This window comes from Crinia signifera, chromosome 1 (assembly GCF_055691185.1).
Source record: "Crinia signifera chromosome 1, ASM5569118v1, whole genome shotgun sequence".
Lineage (NCBI taxonomy): Eukaryota > Metazoa > Chordata > Amphibia > Anura > Myobatrachidae > Crinia > Crinia signifera.
Window position 1 is genome coordinate 45589417 of NC_139217.1, and position 19918 is coordinate 45609334.

Here is a 19918-nt window from a genome sequence, read left to right on the forward strand (position 1 = left end):
CTTAGTGCCTAACCCCAAACCACCCCCCCCTCCACACCCTAACCATAACCATTCCCCCATAGTGCCTAACCCGAACCATCACCCCCCCACAGCCTATCTATAACCATCCCCCTTAGTACCTATCCAGAACCACCACCCCTCCACAGCCTAACCATAACCATTCCCCCTTAGTGCCTGACCCTGAACCACCACCCCTCCACAGCCTAACCATAACCATTCCCCCTTAGTGCCTGACCCTGAAACACCACCCCTCCACAGCCTAACCATAACCATTCCTCCTTAGTGCCTGACCCTGAACCACCACCCCACCACAGCCTAACCATAACCATTCCCCCTTAGTGCCTAACCCTGAAACACCACCCCACCACAGCCTAACCATAACCATTCCCCCTTAGTGCCTGACCCTGAAACACCACCCCACCACAGCCTAACCATAACCATTCCCCCTTAGTGCCTGACCCTGAAACACCACCCCTCCACAGCCTAACCATAACCATTCCTCCTTAGTGCCTGACCCTGAACCACCACCCCACCACAGCCTAACCATAACCATTCCCCCTTAGTGCCTAACCCTGAAACACCACCCCACCACAGCCTAACCATAACCATTCCCCCTTAGTGCCTGACCCTGAAACACCACCCCACCACAGCCTAACCATAACCATTCCCCCTTAGTGCCTGACCCTGAAACACCACCCCTCCACACCCTAACCATAACCATTCCCCCTTAGTGCCTAACCCCAAACCACCCCCCCTCCACACCCTAACCATAACCATTCCCCCATAGTGCCTAACCCGAACCATCACCCCCCCCACAGCCTATCTATAACCAACCCCCTTAGTACCTATCCAGAACCACCACCCCTCCACAGCCTAACCATAACCATTCCCCCTTAGTGCCTGACCCTGAACAACCCCCCCTCCACAGCCTAACCATAACCTTTCCCCCTTAATGCATAACCCCCAACCAACCCCACAACCTAACCCTAAACTCTTTCCTTTGCCCCGCAGCCTAGCCCTGTACCTATTATGTCTAACCCCCCCCCCCCCCTTTCCTCCATCAGCAGCTTAACCCTAACCAGTCTCGGCACACTTACTTTTGGGTTCCTGAAAGATTTCATGGCCAGCATTGTGAACGGTGTTCCAGCGCTGGTCTTCTCTCCAGTGTTGGGATTACGGCTTCAGTATTCCAACTGCCGGCATCCCAAACCCCGGCATGCTGACCGGATCCCGATATTTGTATGTGTGGGTGTATGTTATACTGTTATGTGTACATGTGAATGTATGTTATACTGGTATGTGTATACGTGGGTAGGGTGGCCAATCCCTGGATCAGGATTGGCGGGATCCCGGGATTTGGCCCCCAAAACGCCGGGATTTCGAGATTAGACTGCACTGCCTGGCTGTTCCCGTACCCGGCAGTGCAGCACTGCGCAGCGTGACGGCTTTATCAGATCGCCTACCCATCCAGCAACCTAGCTCTTTGGCATACCAACACACCCGCCCACCCACCCAGCAACCCGGCTCACGGCCCCTGGACATATCTACACGCCCGCACTCCCACCCACCCAGCAACCCGGCTCCTCGCCATATCAGCACACCCGCCCGCCCACCCAGCAACCCGGCCCCCGGGCATACCCGCACGCCCGCTCACTCAGCAACCCGGCCCCTGGGCATATCCACATGCCCACCCAGCAACCCGGCCCCCGGGCATATCCGCACGCCCGCTCACTCAGCAACCCGGCCCCTGGGCATATCCACATGCCCACTCAGCAACCCGGCTCCCGACCGCACCCGCAAATGTAAGTAAATATGTGGGGCGGCCGGGGCGTTTTTTCATTAGGGAAACCAATCCCGGGATTCAGCATTTTTCAATCCAGAATCCCGGGATTGAAAAAATACCCCTGGATTGGCTTCCCTACATGTGGGTGTATGTTATACTGGTATGTGTACATGTGTGTGTGTATATGTTATACTGATATGTGTGCACATGGGCGTATGTGCAGACAGACCCAGGTGTGGGCGACCATGGCAGCTAGATTTACTACCTTAGGGTAATGGGAGTATGGTGCCAATACGTCTAGTCGCACTGCCCAATGTTTCCTCAGTCGCAGCTGTCAGCATTGGTACTTATACCTGCCCCATGCTGGGGACAGGAGACTGATCAGAAACAGCCGTTCCTCTGTCATACTCAGGCAGGACTACCATTGGTGCAGCAGGTGCAGTGCACCAGGGCCCCTTAGGGCCAGAGAGCCCACTGCTGCCTCTGTTATCCCTCATCTGGTCACCCACTGTTTTTCTGCCCCCTACCTCTCCCTGTCACCCTCTGCTGTGTTTTATATTGTCAAAAATTCTGCCACGATGTGTTACCACATAGTTCACTCCTATTTCCTTCCATATTGTACATTTTCACATGGGCGCAGCCCGTCCCCGCTGCCCCACGCCCACACTGCTAGGTGCAAACGGGATGGCAAACCAGCAGTTCTGCACATGTGCATAAATGCAGGTGCGCAAGCGCAGCCGCAAAACATTGCTCCCCCGTGCGTACGCGTGGGGGAGAGAAAACCAGAATAAGGCCCTAAATATTGTCAACATTGTGGTCTTCTGTTACCAAAATAATACACAGGGGGTGCTTATATACAGTACGTGGAGACTCTTGTAAATAATACCTATATATTGACACTAAGGGGTCAATTTACTACAGATTCTAAAAATAAAAAGAGGTGATGTTGCCCATAGCAACCAATTAGAAAATGATACACAGAATATGTTTGGTTGCTATAGGCAACATTTCATTTTTAGAAGCTTTAGTATATTTATCTCTAAATTGTGATGTCATCATCGAACCAGTGAGTTGTGATGTCATTACTAGTGCACAGCACTACCTAATGTAAATGAATGGTATTTTTAGATGTCGCATCAGATCTTGCTTGAGACCTAATAATAGCCATGTAATTCACACTAGAGAGTGTATAATCTCATTATCATGTATAAAGTACAAACGTGCAGTAACCCATAGCAACTAATCAGGCCTAAACCTGCCACTTGCACTACAGAGCTGGCTGATTGGGTGCTATCTGTTACCACTGTATGTTACCTGTATGATCTATGAATAACCCTGACTGCTCCTCTTACCGTTATTTCATCTGCTTCTCATTAAATTGATCAGGGCTTAAGGCGCACCAACTACTGATGTCCAGAGCCTGCTTAAAGTAATGAAAGTACTAGGTGATGTACGATTAAGGAGTAGTGCGGATAGTGCATGGTGGCAACTCGGGATATGGGTCGATTCAGACCTGATCACACGCTACGAATTCACACCGGGTGTGATTACTGTGCATGCGTATGGCCTGTAGTATGCATTCGCGAGGCCATCCTGCTTTGGAGCCCTGCAACACTTTCTATACACAAGCCGTTCGCAAAGGTGATTGACAGGAAGTAGGTGTCTGGGGGTGGAAATCAGACGCTTAGTGGGAGTGCTAAGAAAAACAATAGGAGTGTCCTGGAAACTGCTGGGAGTGTCCGGGAAACTGCTGGGAGTGTCCTGGAAACTGCTGGGAGTGTCCTGGAAACTGCTGGGAGTGTCCTGGAAACTGCTGGGAGTGTCCGGGAAACTGCTGGGAGTGTCCGGGGAACCGCTGGGAGTGTCTGAGAAACCGTTGGGAGTGTCTGAGAAACCGCTGGGAGTGTCCGAGAAACCGCTGGAAGTATCCGGGAAACCGCTGGGAGTGTCGGAGAAACCGCTGGGAGTGTCGGAGAAACCGCTGGGAGTGTCTGAGAAACCGCTGGGAGTGTCCGGGAAACCGCTGGGAGTGTCGGAGAAACCGCTGGGAGTGTCGGAGAAACCGCTGGGAGTGTCTGAGAAACCGCTGGGAGTGTCCGGGAAACCGCTGGGAGTGTCCGGGAAACCGCTGGGAGTGTCCGGGAAAATGCTGGGAGTGTCTGGTGTTCACATTAACAAGGCAGGATTTCACTCTAGCGGGGCGGTGGCTTAACTGAACACTGGCCGCTGCGAATTCGCGGCTGTGCGATCAGGTCTGAATTAGGCCCTTTGTCCTGCTTACTGCAGCTGTACAGTGCATGGGGCGGCAGAGATGGTCACATGATCTGTGGGTCAGCCAGGTGATGTCCTGCTTACTGCAGCTGTACAGTGCATGGGGCGGCAGAGATGGTCACATGATCTGTGGGTCAGCCATGTACACAGGTGATGTCCTGCTTACTGCAGCTGTACGGAGCATGGGGCGGCAGAGCTGGTCACATGATCTGTGGGTCAGTCATGTACACAGGTGATGTCCTGCTTACTGCAGCTGTACGGAGCATGGGGCGGCAGAGATGGTCACATGATCCGTGGGTCAGTCATGTACACAGGTGATGTCCTGCTTACTGCAGCTGTACAGTGCATGGGGCGGCAGAGATGGTCACATGATCTGTGGGTCAGCCATGTACACAGGTGATGTCCTGCTTACTGCAGCTGTACAGTGCATGGGGCAGCAGAGATGGTCACATGATCCGTGGGTCAGCCATGTACACAGGTGATGTCCTGCTTACTGCAGCTGTACAGTGCATGGGGCAGCAGAGCTGGTCACATGATCTGTGGGTCAGTCATGTACACAGGTGATGTCCTGCTTACTGCAGCTGTACAGTGCATGGGGTGGCAGAGATGGTCACATGATCTGTGGGTCAGCCATGTACACAGGTGATGTCCTGCTTACTGCAGCTGTACAGTGCATGGGGCAGCAGAGATGGTCACATGATCCGTGGGTCAGCCATGTACACAGGTGATGTCCTGCTTACTGCAGCTGTACAGTGCATGGGGCGGCAGAGCTGGTCACATGATCCATGGGTCAGTTATATACACAGGTGATGTCCTGCTTACTGCAGCTGTACAGTGCATGGGGTGGCAGAGCTGGTCACATGATCCATGGGTCAGTTATATACACAGGTGATGTCCTGCTTACTGCGGCTGTACAGTGCATGGGGCGACAGAGATGGTCACATGATCCATGGGTCAGTCATGTACACAGGTGATGTCCTGCTTACTGCAGCTGTACAGTGTATGGGGCGGCAGAGATGGTCACATGATCCGTGCGTCAGTCATGTACACAGGTGATGTCCTGCTTACTGCGGCTGTACAGTGCATGGGGTGGAAGAGATGGTCACATGATCCGTGCGTCAGTCATGTACACATGTGATGTCCTGCTTGCTGCGGCTGTACAGTGCATGGGGTGGAAGAGATGGTCACATGATCGGTGCGTCAGTCATGTACACAGGTGATGTCCTGCTTACTGCAGCTGTACGGTGCATGGGGCGGCAGAGATGGTCACATGATCCGTGCGTCAGTCATGTACACAGGTGATGTCCTGCTTACTGCAGGTGTACAGTGCATGGGGCGGCAGAGATGGTCACATGATCCGTGCGTCAGTCATGTACACAGGTGATGTCCTGCTTACTGCAGCTGTACAGTGCATGGGGTGGCAGAGCTGGTCACATGATCCATGGCTCAGTCATGTACACAGGTGATGTCCTGCTTACTGCGGCTGTACGGTGTATGGGGTGGCAGAGCTGGTCACATGATCCATGGCTCAGTCATGTACACAGGTGATGTCCTGCTTACTGCAGCTGTACGGTGCATGGGGCGGCAGAGATGGTCACATGATCCGTGGGTAAGTCATGTACACAGGTGATGTCCTGCTTACTGCAGCTGTACAGTGCATGGGGCGGCAGAGATGGTCACATGATCCATGGGTCAGTTATATACACAGGTGATGTCCTGCTTACTGCGGCTGTACGGTGTATGGGGCGGCAGAGCTGGTCACATGATCCATGGCTCAGTCATGTACACAGGTGATGTCCTGCTTACTGCGGCTGTACGGTGTATGGGGTGGCAGAGCTGGTCACATGATCCATGGGTCAGTTATATACACAGGTGATGTCCTGCTTACTGCGGCTGTACAGTGCATGGGGCGGCAGAGATGGTCACATGATCCGTGCGTCAGTTATGTACACAGGTGATGTCCTGCTTACTGCAGCTGTACGGTGCATGGGGTGGCAGAGATGGTCACATGATCCGTGCGTCAGTCATGTACACAGGTGATGTCCTGCTTACTGCAGCTGTACAGTGCATGGGGCGGCAGAGATGGTCACATGATCCGTGGGTCAGCCATGTACACAGGTGATGTCCTGCTTACTGCAGCTGTACGGTGTATGGGGCGGCAGAGCTGGTCACATGATCCATGGCTCAGTCATGTACACAGGTGATGTCCTGCTTACTGCGGCTGTACGGTGTATGGGGCGGCAGAGATGGTCACATGATCCATGGGTCAGTTATATACACAGGTGATGTCCTGCTTACTGCGGCTGTACAGTGCATGGGGCGGCAGAGCTGGTCACATGATCCATGGCTCAGTCATGTACACAGGTGATGTCCTGCTTACTGCAGCTGTACGGTGCATGGGGCGGCAGGGATGGTCACATGATCCATGGCTCAGTCATGTACACAGGTGATGTCCTGCTTACTGCAGCTGTACAGTGCATGGGGTGGCAGAGCTGGTCACATGATCCATGGCTCAGTTATATACACAGGTGATGTCCTGCTTACTGCGGCTGTACAGTGCATGGGGCGGCAGAGCTGGTCACATGATCCATGGCTCAGTCATGTACACAGGTGATGTCCTGCTTACTGCAGCTGTACGGTGCATGGGGCAGCAGAGATGGTCACATGATCTGTGGGTCAGCCATGTACACAGGTGATGTCCTGCTTACCGCAGCTGTACGGTGCATGGGGCAGCAGAGATGGTCACATGATCCGTGGGTCAGTCATGTACACAGGTGATGTCCTGCTTACTGCAGCTGTACAGTGCATGGGGTGGCAGAGATGGTCACATGATCTGTGGGTCAGCCATGTACACAGGTGATGTCCTGCTTACTGCAGCTGTACAGTGCATGGGGCAGCAGAGATGGTCACATGATCTGTGGGTCAGTTATATACACAGGTGATGTCCTGCTTACTGCAGCTGTACAGTGCATGGGGTGGCAGAGATGGTCACATGATCCGTGGGTCAGTCATGTACACAGGTGATGTCCTGCTTACTGCAGCTGTACAGTGCATGGGGCGGCAGAGATGGTCACATGATCTGTGGGTCAGTTATATACATAGTTGATGTCCTGCTTACTGCAGCTGTACAGTGCATGGGGTGGCAGAGATGGTCACATGTTCCATGGGTCAGTCGGCATTACATTGCTGGACACTGTCACTTTTGGAGCAAAATAAGAAAAAGTATATTTTTGTTATACAGTATGAAGCAGTATGGATCCTCCTCTCACCTCCTATTCCAGAGCACGGTGGGAATATTATTTGTGAGACAGACAGGATAAAAAAAAAATTTTTTTATGGAGACCTAACAGAAACTAATGTAGGCTTGTGGTCAAATTTTACCACCGATGCATTAGACCAATAATCCAGGTTTTAAAGACATCCAGGCTTAGTGACAGGAGACTTTATTAGTACATCAGCCAGTTGGAGTATTCCATCCGTGCACAACCAGGGATATCCCTAAAACCTGTACTGTTGAGGTGTCTTAAGCCCCACATTTGAAAACCATTGGGCCATTCCTGCCTACCCTCCCGAAATGACCAAGAGGCTCCCGAAAATCCAGTCCTCCTCCCGGCCCTCTGGGAAGGTGGGCAAAGCTCCCTCACCCCCTTCCCCGCTGAGACAACTGACTGGACTTTATGGCTCTCCGGGGAGGAGCTAAAATGGCAGAAATAGTGTCCTTTTAGCCCCGCCCCCTCCAAGGAGAGCCGCAAATCACTGTTTTTTTGTGGGAAAAGGGGCAGGGCTTAATCCTGTCAGCCTTTTCCTTCACTCCTCCTGCCATTTGGGTCTCCCCCATTAAGCACATAGGCAAGTATGACAAATGGGCCTAATTCAGACCTGATCACAGGGCTGCCGTTGTGTAGGCCGGGCGGTTATTGATAGACTGCACATGCATACAGAATTGCGCAAGGCCATTTGTGGATGTCACCCAACTGTTTTTTGGGAGTGTCAGGCAAAACGCAGACGTGCCAGGGCATTTTAGGGGAAGGCGTGTGACGTCAGCTCCGGTCCTGACCAGCCTGTTTCTGTCCCAGCTGCCGTGTAGGCCCTAGGCTACACACAGACTGCACATACTGGGGAAATCATTCCTGTCATTTTTTAAACCCAGCCTGTAACATGGCAGTTAGGCATCGAGCGGGAGATGGACACCTCCTGTTTGTGAGACCCGAGGGCTGCGTCTGAGGATGTAGCATCTAATCACCATCAGGACTATCGCCACCATTGGTCGGAACTCGTTTATAGCATTAGGCGCTGATCAGCCTGCATAAGCTCTCTCAGGCTGGCCGCAGCCAGGGCCTAATTCTGACTTGATCGCAGGACAAATTTGTTCTCAAACTGGGCAAAACCATGCTGCAGGTGGGGCAGATGTAACATGTGCAGAGAGAGTTAGATTTGCAGAGAGAGAGAGCTGTGGCGCAGCTTCTAACAACCTGCCTTGTCTACCTAATCCTTAGCTTTTATATGACTTCCCCAACTGGTTCTATTCTTAAATCATCTTTTATGCTGTTCGATCCCAGACATTGTTTTTAAAGCGGCAATCATTTACTAGGCAAAATCAGATTGGCCTTGCCATGTTAATGATTGCCGCTTTAAAAAAAACCATCCAGGATCCCGATCCTCCGCAAAACTTGGACCGGTTTAGATATGCCCTCAGTTCTCACAGCACTGGCATCTGTTACTACAGGTGCTCTTCTTGCACTATCAAAGTTTTGCTTGTTTAGAAAAGAAAGGAAATTGTTTGTAATGAATTAAGAGGGAAAATCAGAATACTTCTTGACGACAAAGGAGATAATGGACACCTCCCTTTCCAGAAACAACATAGTAGGCGTGGGGACATGACTTGACCAATCGAGTCATCTCGTCCTTCCCCGCTTCAACATTTTGCTACAATTTTTTGTATTACTCTGCAGGCAAGAACGCAATTACACAATTCATAGACAGTTGTGTCATAACACTGCTTTCTCGGCACAACTTCACCTGACAATCACCAGTTGCCACAATGGCTTTTGGTTTGCCTGGGAACCGGTTGCCTCACAGTGATTCCGGGAGAATGGGCTAGTATGCTTCCTTTCCCATGTACCACACAAATGAGCAGCTTTATTGTTGCACTGTGATGTAATATCCAGCCCCTCCCCCTCATGACCTCTGCCCTCTGAACTTTAAATCTGTCCAAACAATTAAAGTTTGCACCCATGTACTTACCAACATAATCCTTCTTACTGCTGCCTATGGTGGAGTTGAACCATTGCAGAAGAAATTGTTTGTTCACGTGAGTGAAAAACAAAAAGGCGCTATGGATGTAGTGCTTAGCTAGCTGCTCACACCTGAGGGGAAGGTCAGTCCCCCAATAATAATGGGAAAAAAAGAGCAAGGTGGTGGAGCGCTTATAACTAAAAAATCACACTTGGATCAACTGGGTATCACATAAATTTGTAGAAATTATTTAATATGCAATATTGTGCACAATAAAAAACACTAATAAAACAATAATAAAATTACTGCGGACCCTGGAATTGGGGAACTTCCACTTGTTCCTATATGTGCTCCTTTTAGTTAAATAAAGACATATTACCCCTTGGTTGTAGTCCGTTGGATGGTATCGGGGTGTCCAATATTTACTGCTGAAGTCCCTTTGTAATTTGCCTGGAGATGTTAAACAGGTGAGCCTATAGAATACCAGGTGGGTCTCCAAGAATTGAGCAGACGATGGTATCCCCCTTAATTGTAATCCGTTTTAGATGGTATCAGGGTGTCCAATGTTACTGCTGAAGTCCCTTGTAGTTTGCCTGGAGATGTTGAGCAGGTGAACCTGAAGATTACCAGGTGGGTCTCCAAAGATTGAGCAGACGATGGTATCCCTGGAAATAAAAATCCAATTAGGTGGATTGGAATGAGGGGAGTCCAATAGGATGGTATGGAGCTGGTTCAAGTGGAATATTGAGCAGAGTCCAGAGTCCAACAGTGGGTAAAAACCAACGCGTTTCGTTGTTTCCCAACAACTTTTTCAAGGTCTCAAAAAAAAAGTTGTTGGAAAACAACGAAACGCGTTTCCAATCCACCAAATTGGATTTTTATTTCCAGGGATACCATCGTCTGCTCAATCTTTGGAGACCCACCTGGTAATCTTCAGGTTCACCTGCTCAACATCTCCAGGCAAACTACAAGGGACTTCAGCAGTAACATTGGACACCCTGATACCATCTAAAACGGATTACAATTAAGGGGGATACCATCGTCTGCTCAATTCTTGGAGACCCACCTGGTATTCTATAGGCTCACCTGTTTAACATCTCCAGGCAAATTACAAAGGGACTTCAGCAGTAAATATTGGACACCCCGATACCATCCAACGGACTACAACCAAGGGGTAATATATCTTTATTTAACTAAAAGGAGCACATATAGGAACAAGTGGAAGTTCCACAATTCCAGGGTCCGCAGTAATTTTATTATTGTTTTATTAGTGTTTTTTATTGTGCACAATATTGCATATTAAATAATTTTGACAAATTTATGTGATACCCAGTTGATCCAAGTGTGATTTTTTAGTTATAAGCGCTCCACCACCTTGCTCTTTTTTTCCCATTGGAGTTGAACCATGTATGTGATACTGTGCAGTAAAAGATGACTTGGTTAGGGGTGTAGTGTCTGTCCAATGACTCACACTATCTGTATTTGTAAAAATATCAGTGCAATATTGTCACACTCAGATCTGTAAGGGGACCACTGAGCGGTAAGCATAGCCGGCTGAGAGTCGTCCTATAGTCTGTATACATAGGGTACCCACTGTGCTGTATATGTCCTGTTTTCTCAGCCAATACTGGTATTTCATGATGGAAAACTATGTAAATATCTGTGTATAGTATATAGGTGAGGAAGCCTTATTTTGTGTCATATGGTGGTCTTCATTTCTGGTCGAGAATTATGAGGTTCTCTAACATCTAATTGAAAACGATTATTCTCAGAAGTATAGCAGCCTCCGTTATATTTTTGTATGAAGCAGTAATAAGGGAGGAGAAGTGACCCAGAGGAGAAGTGGCCCATGGCAACCAATCAGCTGCTCTGTATAATTTAATATTATGCAAATCATAGATGTTACTTCAGTGCTGATTGGTTGCCATGTCACAAAAGGCAGCCAATTTGCTCCTCTAGGGCGGGGCAGGACCTCAGATTGAAGACCGCCCTCCCCTGCAGGCCCACTAGAGGCCACCACTGTGCAATATCCACTAACTGATATCAGCCAATGTTAAGTTTCCTATTTTTTGCATATACATTGTGTACGCCTGGAAAGCAACCTGCATAGAGGATTCCTCCTTTATCTCCATCATGCCAGTAAATGCCTGAGGTCTTTTCATATAACGTGAGCTACCAATCACTAATAAACAATATCTAGGGCCATCACACACATCCATCTCCATATATGTGTCTGTGCTGCTGTGAAGGCCTAGAACTGACATAAAGATGCCACCCTGCCCCTTCTCCCCCTCTTCCTCTCCCTCCCCTGGTTGCTGTCTTCAGACACAGGAGTGGCCGAGCCGAAGGTCACTCAGCCTCCGCCGAAAACAGCTGCAGCGAAAAGAGCAGAAGACTCAAGGAGCAGAACGAGCTTAAAAAAGGCGCAGTAAGGCTCCATTAACCATGACACTGCTGGTTAATGTGAGTATGCCTCCTCCCCTTTCTATGTGCTGGTGGTGACCGATGGGGGAATGGGATCATAATGCAATGTACTGTATTAGATTAAAGACATTCATATAGTATATTCATTTAAGCAAACTTTTTACTGAACGGTTGTATTTTACATTTTGTTCCAAAACCTTTATATCTCCTATACATAGTGTTTGTGGGCCATGGATACCTCACTTAACCGCTTTGTGGATGTAGCAGAGCTGTTCTGTGCCGTATCCAAAGGCAATAAAATAACCAACTCCGCTACAGCAATAGTTTCCTTTTCATTTGGACACACCTTATATTTAGCAAATGTTTGAGACATGCGTGTGCAAGACGGTGCATTACAGTTGCCTGAAGGTGGATCTTTCATTCTTAGAATTTTGATATCAGTATTTTCTTTGGTCATCAGTATGTTTATATGGAATAACTAATGTAATGTATCCACAAGTTCTGGGGTAGACAAACTGTTCCACTGCTGTGGTACTATACATTCCAGCATGCCTTGCCACAGTTTTCACATTCACTGACAGCAAAACTGTGACAGGGCATGCTGGAAGGTGCAGTTCCACAGCGGCTGGGGTGCCACAGGTTAGCTATCTCTGATCTAGAGCCAGATACACTAAGCAATAGTGATAAAATGGAGAGTGATAAACAACCAACTAATCAGCTCCTACCTGCCATGTCACAGACTGTGTTTGAAAAGTGTCAGGCAGGAGCTGATTGGTTGGTTGTTTATCACTCTCCATTTTATCACTTTTGAAGCTTAGTGCATCTGGCCTCTAGTGCTTCACCTAATACATTGAAAAGCCAAATTGAATAGAATGGAAGAAGGCTGCTGATCTCTTTCTATATAACCACAAAGTGGGGTCTCCTCATATAGGGGGTTATTTTGGTTCACTCTTTCTGACAAATTCCTTCTTAGATGGACAAAACCATGTGCACTGCAGGTGGGGCAGATGTTACTTGTGCAGAGAGAGTTAGATTTGGGTGGGGTTTTACTTCAAAGCGAGATCTATATTGTAGTGTAAAAATAAAGCACAGAAACAAAATAACACCCAAATCTAATTATCTCTGCACATTTTATATCTGCCCCCCCTGCAGTGCACATGGTTTTGTCCATCTAAGAAGGAATTTGTCAGAAAGAGTGAACCAAAATAACCCCCATAGAGCCAGGATGACATTTATGAGAACTGGTGCAAAAAAGGTAGCGTTTCCCAGGCAGACATTTACTTTAGTTCTCTAACCTATTATTGGCCACAGAACAACTGTCTTCTATCCAACAAATCTCCAAATCCTACCAGTGAGGATTAAAGAGCATCTCGAGTTCCAAGTAATGAAATGATTTGTTTTATGTTGCAGTCAGTCATGAACTTAGTTATTTGTACAGCCTATTTGATTAAATGAGATTTCTAGTACAGTACAAACATATCCATTCATATTATGTACTAGCTGATGTGCCCAGCTTCAATCGGGAAAGGTGTGCGGGGCAGAACATTTTACCGTTTTTTCACCACTTTAGAAGTAAAATTTCGAAAAAATCCCTGCCTAGTGGATGGCTGCAAATAACTGTCATTTTCCAGCCCACCTGGCAGGTCACATGAACCAGGTCACTCAGCAGGTGCACAGGGAAAGTTTGCCAACTGTCACATCTTCCAGAGCACAATGGTGATGCATTGTGTAGATCAGACAGAAATGTTGCCACTCCAAAACGAAGCAACCAATTACAACACCAAAATGTTTCTGCCAAACCTTTAATTTGGTATATGATGTGGCCTGCTCAGAAAACAGCACCGTAGAAATGGCTTTCATAAAAGTCATCCTAGTCATCTATATACTGTATATGTCTAGTGCCCGTGAGTCTCTGAAACACTGCCATCTGCTGGCAGAGAGTAAAACTACATTGCATTCTCACACATGCACAAACACAGAAGGTAGCAGACTAGCTTTCGAAGCTTTTGCTTCGAGCGGGTTTATGAATGCTATTAATATATTGATATTGTACAACGAAGCATAAAGTTATGAAGTAACTAATCACCATACTAATGTCTCAGTGCTAGGAAAACCTTGTAGGACTCTGCTGTGTAACTTCTACCTGCATTGCTGGCTAGGAGGATACCCAAGGTGACTCCTTCCACTGCAGCTTGTGATTGGTCCTCCCACTCACAGCCCCCTCTGCGGCCATTTATGAGTTAACAAAATTAATAACCTTGTACCATATTAAAGAAGTGGCAGAGCTCCAGGAACACGGCCACAGGACCTATAGGATTATATAGGGGCAGATTTATTGAGCCTTAAAAAGAGATAAACATGAGGGTAATAAATAGTCATAAACATCTGGCCAATCAGCTCCTACCTGCCATTTTTCAAACAGCCAAAAATATGGCAGTTAGAAGTTTTTAATCCGTAATACATTCGCCCCCATAGTTTCCTAAACCGTAATGCAAGTATAAGGGCCCTTCAGTACGTCAGTGTCTCGGCCTGTAGAGGGCAGTGTTGATGGTGTTGGAATAGTGCCATTGGGTGGTATATCAGCTTAGTATATTTCACTTTCTATTATGTTATTAAACCACGTTACAGTAGGGCATTGTGTGCTGTGACACATCTCTGCCTCATTACTGTGCATTGCAATCCTCAGGACACTAATTACATGCTACTTATTATAAAACCAATGTGATCTCGCTGAAAGAGGGCTTTCCTCCAAATGTGTCCTAGCGAAGCTTTTGAGACAATTTGTATTAACTGATACAGTAATTGTGTCTCCGTCAGAGAACATTTATTGTGTGTAATCTGGGACTGATCTGCACAGTAACCCTGGGGTAAATTTAATAAAGCATCTAAAAATGAAAAGTGGTGCTGTTGCGAGACTCTGTCTGTCATTTATCTACTGCATCCTAGAAAATGGTAGACAGAATCTGATTGGTTGCTATGGGCAACAGCCCCTCACAGCAGTCTGTTATTAAGGATGCTAGAGGAGGCGGCGGCCTCCTCTTGCATCCTAAACGACTGTCTGCTGTAACGTTTTAGTGGCGGGAGGCGCAAAAATTTTAGTTTCGCCACTTAGTTACGCCAATGGAAGGGACGTCGACAAGGTGTATTAACATTTTGTCCATCAAAGCGGAGGAAGCACAGACTTCCCCCTTCAACGATGTCCCCCTTAGCTTATGCTAATGGGCTGTCTTCTTCTCCCTGGCCGGCTGTATTGGGCATGTGCGAGATCTCGCTACTCACGTGAGCCCCCTGTCATTTACCGCACGCCGGCCACATCATACAGGGGGAGGAACGGTATCAGTGCACATAAAGTGCGCTGATACCCCTTCTCCCCTGTAATGCTACTTAATACATCTGCCCCAGTGTCTGGGGAGGGAGAGGATGACAAATGTGTGGCAGTACTCAGATGAGAAGTCTCTCCCCTTAGACGCCGACAGTGCTGACTCATGATTCATGTCAATTTATTACCAGATTATATATATAGCGCACACATATTCCGCAGCGCTTTATAGAGAATATTTGAACATTCGCATCGGTCCCTCCCCAGTGCAGCTTACAATCTATATTCCCTACCGAGGGGGTGACTACACCTTGCATTGGCGGCGGCAAGGCTGGAGTGCAGTGTTGTCATTATGCCACGGTGGCTCTACTGCTGCCTTGTCCTGATCTGTCCTGATTTATTCTGCTGATACAGTAAAGGAATCATGAGACGGTATCACCACAAGTACCCAGAGGCTGAGATGTTAAGAACACTGCGACTGTTCTGGATTCAGGCTGATTCAATTCAAATAAAAACAAAAGGTCAAGGAACTGCTAAACTTTAAAATGACAGGTCCCGACGTCATGCACCCACTTTTTCGCAAGTACGTCTAGGCTTTAGGGTAAGCGCATACATCTGTGGGCCAAGATGGCAGAACCTGTGCCCACAGCAGCTGTACTTATGGTTGCTGCTAATTTTAGTATTTGAATACCTCTATTAAGCTGCGCACATGAAATCGGCAGCAAGAGTTGAAACGGTTCAGTCCCGTTGCGAACCTGCATTTTAGGATGTTCACATCCCCATAGTGAACCGGAAATAATGCTGGTTCGCTGATGTCATCCGGAGGTGCGGTGGGGAGTCGGTGCATAATCGGGGGCGGGGGAGGAGGCGCGTCATCGGGGCGGGGAGGAGGCAGTGCTTACAGCTGGTGCTGCCTCCTCCATAGTGTGAATGGGAAACGGGTCGCTCGACCAGTTTAATCCGTTCACACCGCCAAGCAACGCAGCAACGAACCGGTAAGAACTCTGCTTTCTTACCGGTTCTTATTGCCGTGTTGCTACCCGTTTAAGGGACAAGGTAACCCCTTTCACATCGCACAAATTACTGGGTCAAACTGGCTTGTACCCGTAATTAGCTGCGATGTAAAAGGGGTATTAGATACAGAAATGAAGTGTAGCAGTATCTCCTAGGGATGGCCATCGACCATCGATTATTCAAATCCATCGATGGTTTATGGCCGAAGTCGAATGGTTTTGACATCGATGGGGAGAACCAGATGGTTTCCCAGCATCGATGTCAAGCTTCAACTAATTGTTTTGTTTTTTCCCCCAAGGGGCCGAGATGTGAAGCCCCGCCCCCTGTATTTTGAATAGCTCACGGGCCAATCAATCAAAGAAAATGGATGACCATCGATATTTAAAAACATTGATGGTCATCCATTGCATAGTTATACACTATCGGTGGCCAATTGCACTTTGGCCATCAATGGAAAAGGCAACTGTAGCCATACCTATTATCTTCCGTCTACTGCACATAGCACCAGACATATTTGTAATGTTAAACCCTGCACTGACCAAGCCAAGCATTACCGCAACAGAGGAAGCTGGGGGGGGGGGGGGGGGTAATTGGAGGGGGATATTGGGCATATACCAGAGATCAGGGCTCCTTGAAGGGGATAGCCATAGCTATGGAAATAATAATAAAAAAAAATACTGTAAACAACTTTTCCTACCACATGTGTATTGGCATATGTCGTGCAGGACCCTGCTGCTGCTGCTGTGTGCTTTTCTGCTGACTGAACACTGAGGCTGAGTTGCATGCACAGGATTAATTCACCCACATTCGCCTTGATCACGATGCTTGTGGCAGTAACCATTATCCCTCCGCAATAAGTGCGTACGATCAGCTCAGAAGAGACGTCAGTTGCATCCACACATCCTCAGAACATTTGGCATATGAGCGAACACCACACCGATTGTTACACAACTGATTAAGATACATAAGAATTGCTTGTAGTTACCAATAGCTGTGTATGCTTGGCTAGAGAGCATGCCCAGTGCTAAAAATAGCAAGGCGAGAACACAAAAACGGAATGCATCTTTACCGTTTTAAGGCCCTATATACGAGGCCTTGAAACAGGGTTGTCTACCCTCCCAGAATGGCCAGGCGGCTCCCAAAAATTGGTTCCACTACCCTGCCCCCCCCCCATCTGCTTTGTCGCCAGTCTTCAAAGCTCCCTCCCCTCAGCAATTGCGTCATTGTAGCCCCGCCCATCGATGCACAATGCCTGTAATACTGGCATTGCATGTGAGGGGGTGTGGACATGCTCGTGCTGGTCACTTCCCCAAACAACGCGTTTCCTTCATAGCTCTGCCTTATCCCACCCCTTTTTCGTCAAGCCGGCGGCCTCTTCCCCTCTGCCACATGGGGCTGGCTGCCCTATCCCAGAGAGGGCATACAGAAAATAGGCAACCCTTCCTTGAAAAATTATAAAGTGGAGAGGAATAAAGTGTGAAGATACGAGTTCCTCAATCACTCAGACACCGAGCAGATGAAACCAAAATATGGTTTATTTTTATCACAGCACACACATGTAGATAAAGACAGGAACAAGAGGCAAATGTAGCATATAAATGTTATCGGGTAGCAGTCCAATGGCAGTCCTTGCAGCAGCAGTTCCAAAGCACAAAACTATCACTCCTCCACACAGCAGTGATAGCAGATAAGTCCACACGATACCCAGACAGAGCACAACCTCTTAGTCCAGGACAGTCCATAAAAATCTCCCTCCTGGCTTGTGTGCAAGTCATTTTAAAAACTTCTAATTTCCCACGCGTCTCCATACCATCAGTGGGCTTGCACTCGATCTCGATTGGTGGATTCAAGAGTCAGGTTTATCCCCCCTCCCAGGTACTGCTGCTGCCCCCCCCCTGCTGGGTCAGGCCCCAAAGAGTCTACTAGAGTCCAGAAAGGCACAAAGGAGTGTAAATACAATTAAGGTAATTTGGTTATGTCCTGATTACCCCCTGTGAACATTTCCTGTTGATAGCAGGAACAAAAGTATGGTAATTGGACATACCCAGGAAAGAATTCACCACAAGGTTATTTCCTGTCCGACCAGATTTGCTTAACAGCATCTAATACTATGGTACACACAGATATGGGGAATAGAAACATCTATGGGGAATATGAGGGTACCGACGGACTAAAATAGTACATTAATTACTACACCTAATAAAATATAGTAATTACAGATTTACAGTGAGTCTGATAACCTCACATTCCTTCCCCTACTATTGTAGTCCCGGTACCAAGCTGTTCTGGAACCAATAACAACCTGTAGTGTGATTCAGAGCAGAGAATCTGGGCTAGAGGCACACCACCTGAGTCCCACAGAGTGACATCATACCAAACCCATCTTGGAAGAGGCGGCTGGTTTGCAGAATCAGCAAGGGCAATATCACAATATAAGTTATGCATGTTAACTAACAAGTGAGTTAGCAATTCCTCCTCTTCAGATGCTGGGTACCCCCCCTCTGCAAAATTGTAACCTTTTACACTGGGTACACCTATAGGGTGTACTAATACTTTTGCCCCTGGCATAATGGGGCAGGGAGCACTTTCCACCTCCCCCTCTTGCACAAGGAACAGCTGCCCAACAGCTGGCCAATATAGGGACTCTGGCCCTGGCACTTCCGCCACTCTGTCACATCCTTCCTCCCTCAAACCCAAACTAGGGGCATGGCAAATTTCACTACAGCATTTGGTCTCAAGGCCCAGGGCTGAGAAGGGACCCTCCATCAGGAACAATTCCGCTGGTGGCTGCAGGGCAGGCTGCTCCAAGGCCAGTCCTACGCCCTCAAAAGCCTGGGTCTCACCTGCCGCTTCCTCTGCGCAGTCCTCAGTCTCCAGGATAACCACCTTCCCCAGCTGAATATGCTGGGCAGCCTGAAGCACGACATCATCTGCGACTGGTATGCTTGTGGCCTGGATGTTGTCGAACACTCCTCTAACCACGGCGATCTCTTCTTGGACGCAGTCCTCATAGATCCCCTGGCAGCAGGATAATAGCTCTTCATCTTCCATCTCAGCAAAAGGGAAGCTGTAGTGCAGCTCCTCCTGAATAACCTCCTTCACTTTGGGGATAACCTCCCCCTGTATAGAACACGGAGCAGCTTCCTCCCTAGGATGGGGGAGAAGCAGTTGCAAACGGTGCCTTTCATCACGCCCCCTGCGACACTGATCTTGCCATGCTGGGGTATCCAGGAGCCCCCGATCAATCGCCTCTTCCTCTGCCACCACGAAGCACTCCTCCAGACACTGCAATTGTTCCCACACACTCAACTGTGCACCGAAATGGAGGATACATGCCCGATAATCAGCAAATGCATTTGTAGGATCTCCCTGATCGTGAAGGATCTGCTGAAGGATTTCCCCGCGAGTGCAGGATTGGATGGGTATACCTCGCAGCTGACATTCTGCTATCAGCTCCTCCATACTCATTTCTTCAAGGGCAGTTAGGGGCCCCCCTGACAACGACCCTTCTCTTGCGGTAACAATTAATTCTGTGGCAGACCCCTCGGTTGTCTGCCCAGATTGCAGTAGCCCCCTTCTAGACCTTTCCTCTGGTTCTATCTGGGGCATCAATTTATTCTGGACTTGTCCTTCAGCCTCAGAATATTGTCCTCTTTGGAGCATCTGGGTAACTGTAGCAATCACTTCCTCTGTAAATTCTACAAACTCTGGCTCCCCCAGCAGATTCCAAGAAGTGGCCTCACCTTTACAGTGCAGGAATGCATCCCCCAGGTAACACAACTTGTCCTGAATGCTGGATACTCTCCACCCGCTGATCATCTGCTGAGCTTCTTCCCAGTACTTCCAGATATACTGCATTTTACTGACAATAA

The 19918-nt window shown here is 48.3% G+C and overlaps 1 protein-coding gene across 3 annotated transcripts in view; it reads left to right on the forward strand.

The window, feature by feature from the left end:
- Window positions 1–19918, forward strand: part of REEP1 (receptor accessory protein 1) — a 92746-nt gene that overhangs the window by 64126 nt on the left and 8702 nt on the right. Inside the window, exon 7 of one of the 3 annotated variants that reach the window (XM_083145829.1) lies at window positions 11615–11752. The exons of the other annotated variants lie outside the window; for them this stretch is intronic. Coding sequence (XP_083001955.1) covers window positions 11615–11721 — 107 coding nt within the window. The 3' untranslated portion in view covers window positions 11722–11752. The remainder of the gene's footprint in view (window positions 1–11614; window positions 11753–19918) is intronic. 3 annotated transcript variants of the gene reach the window in all.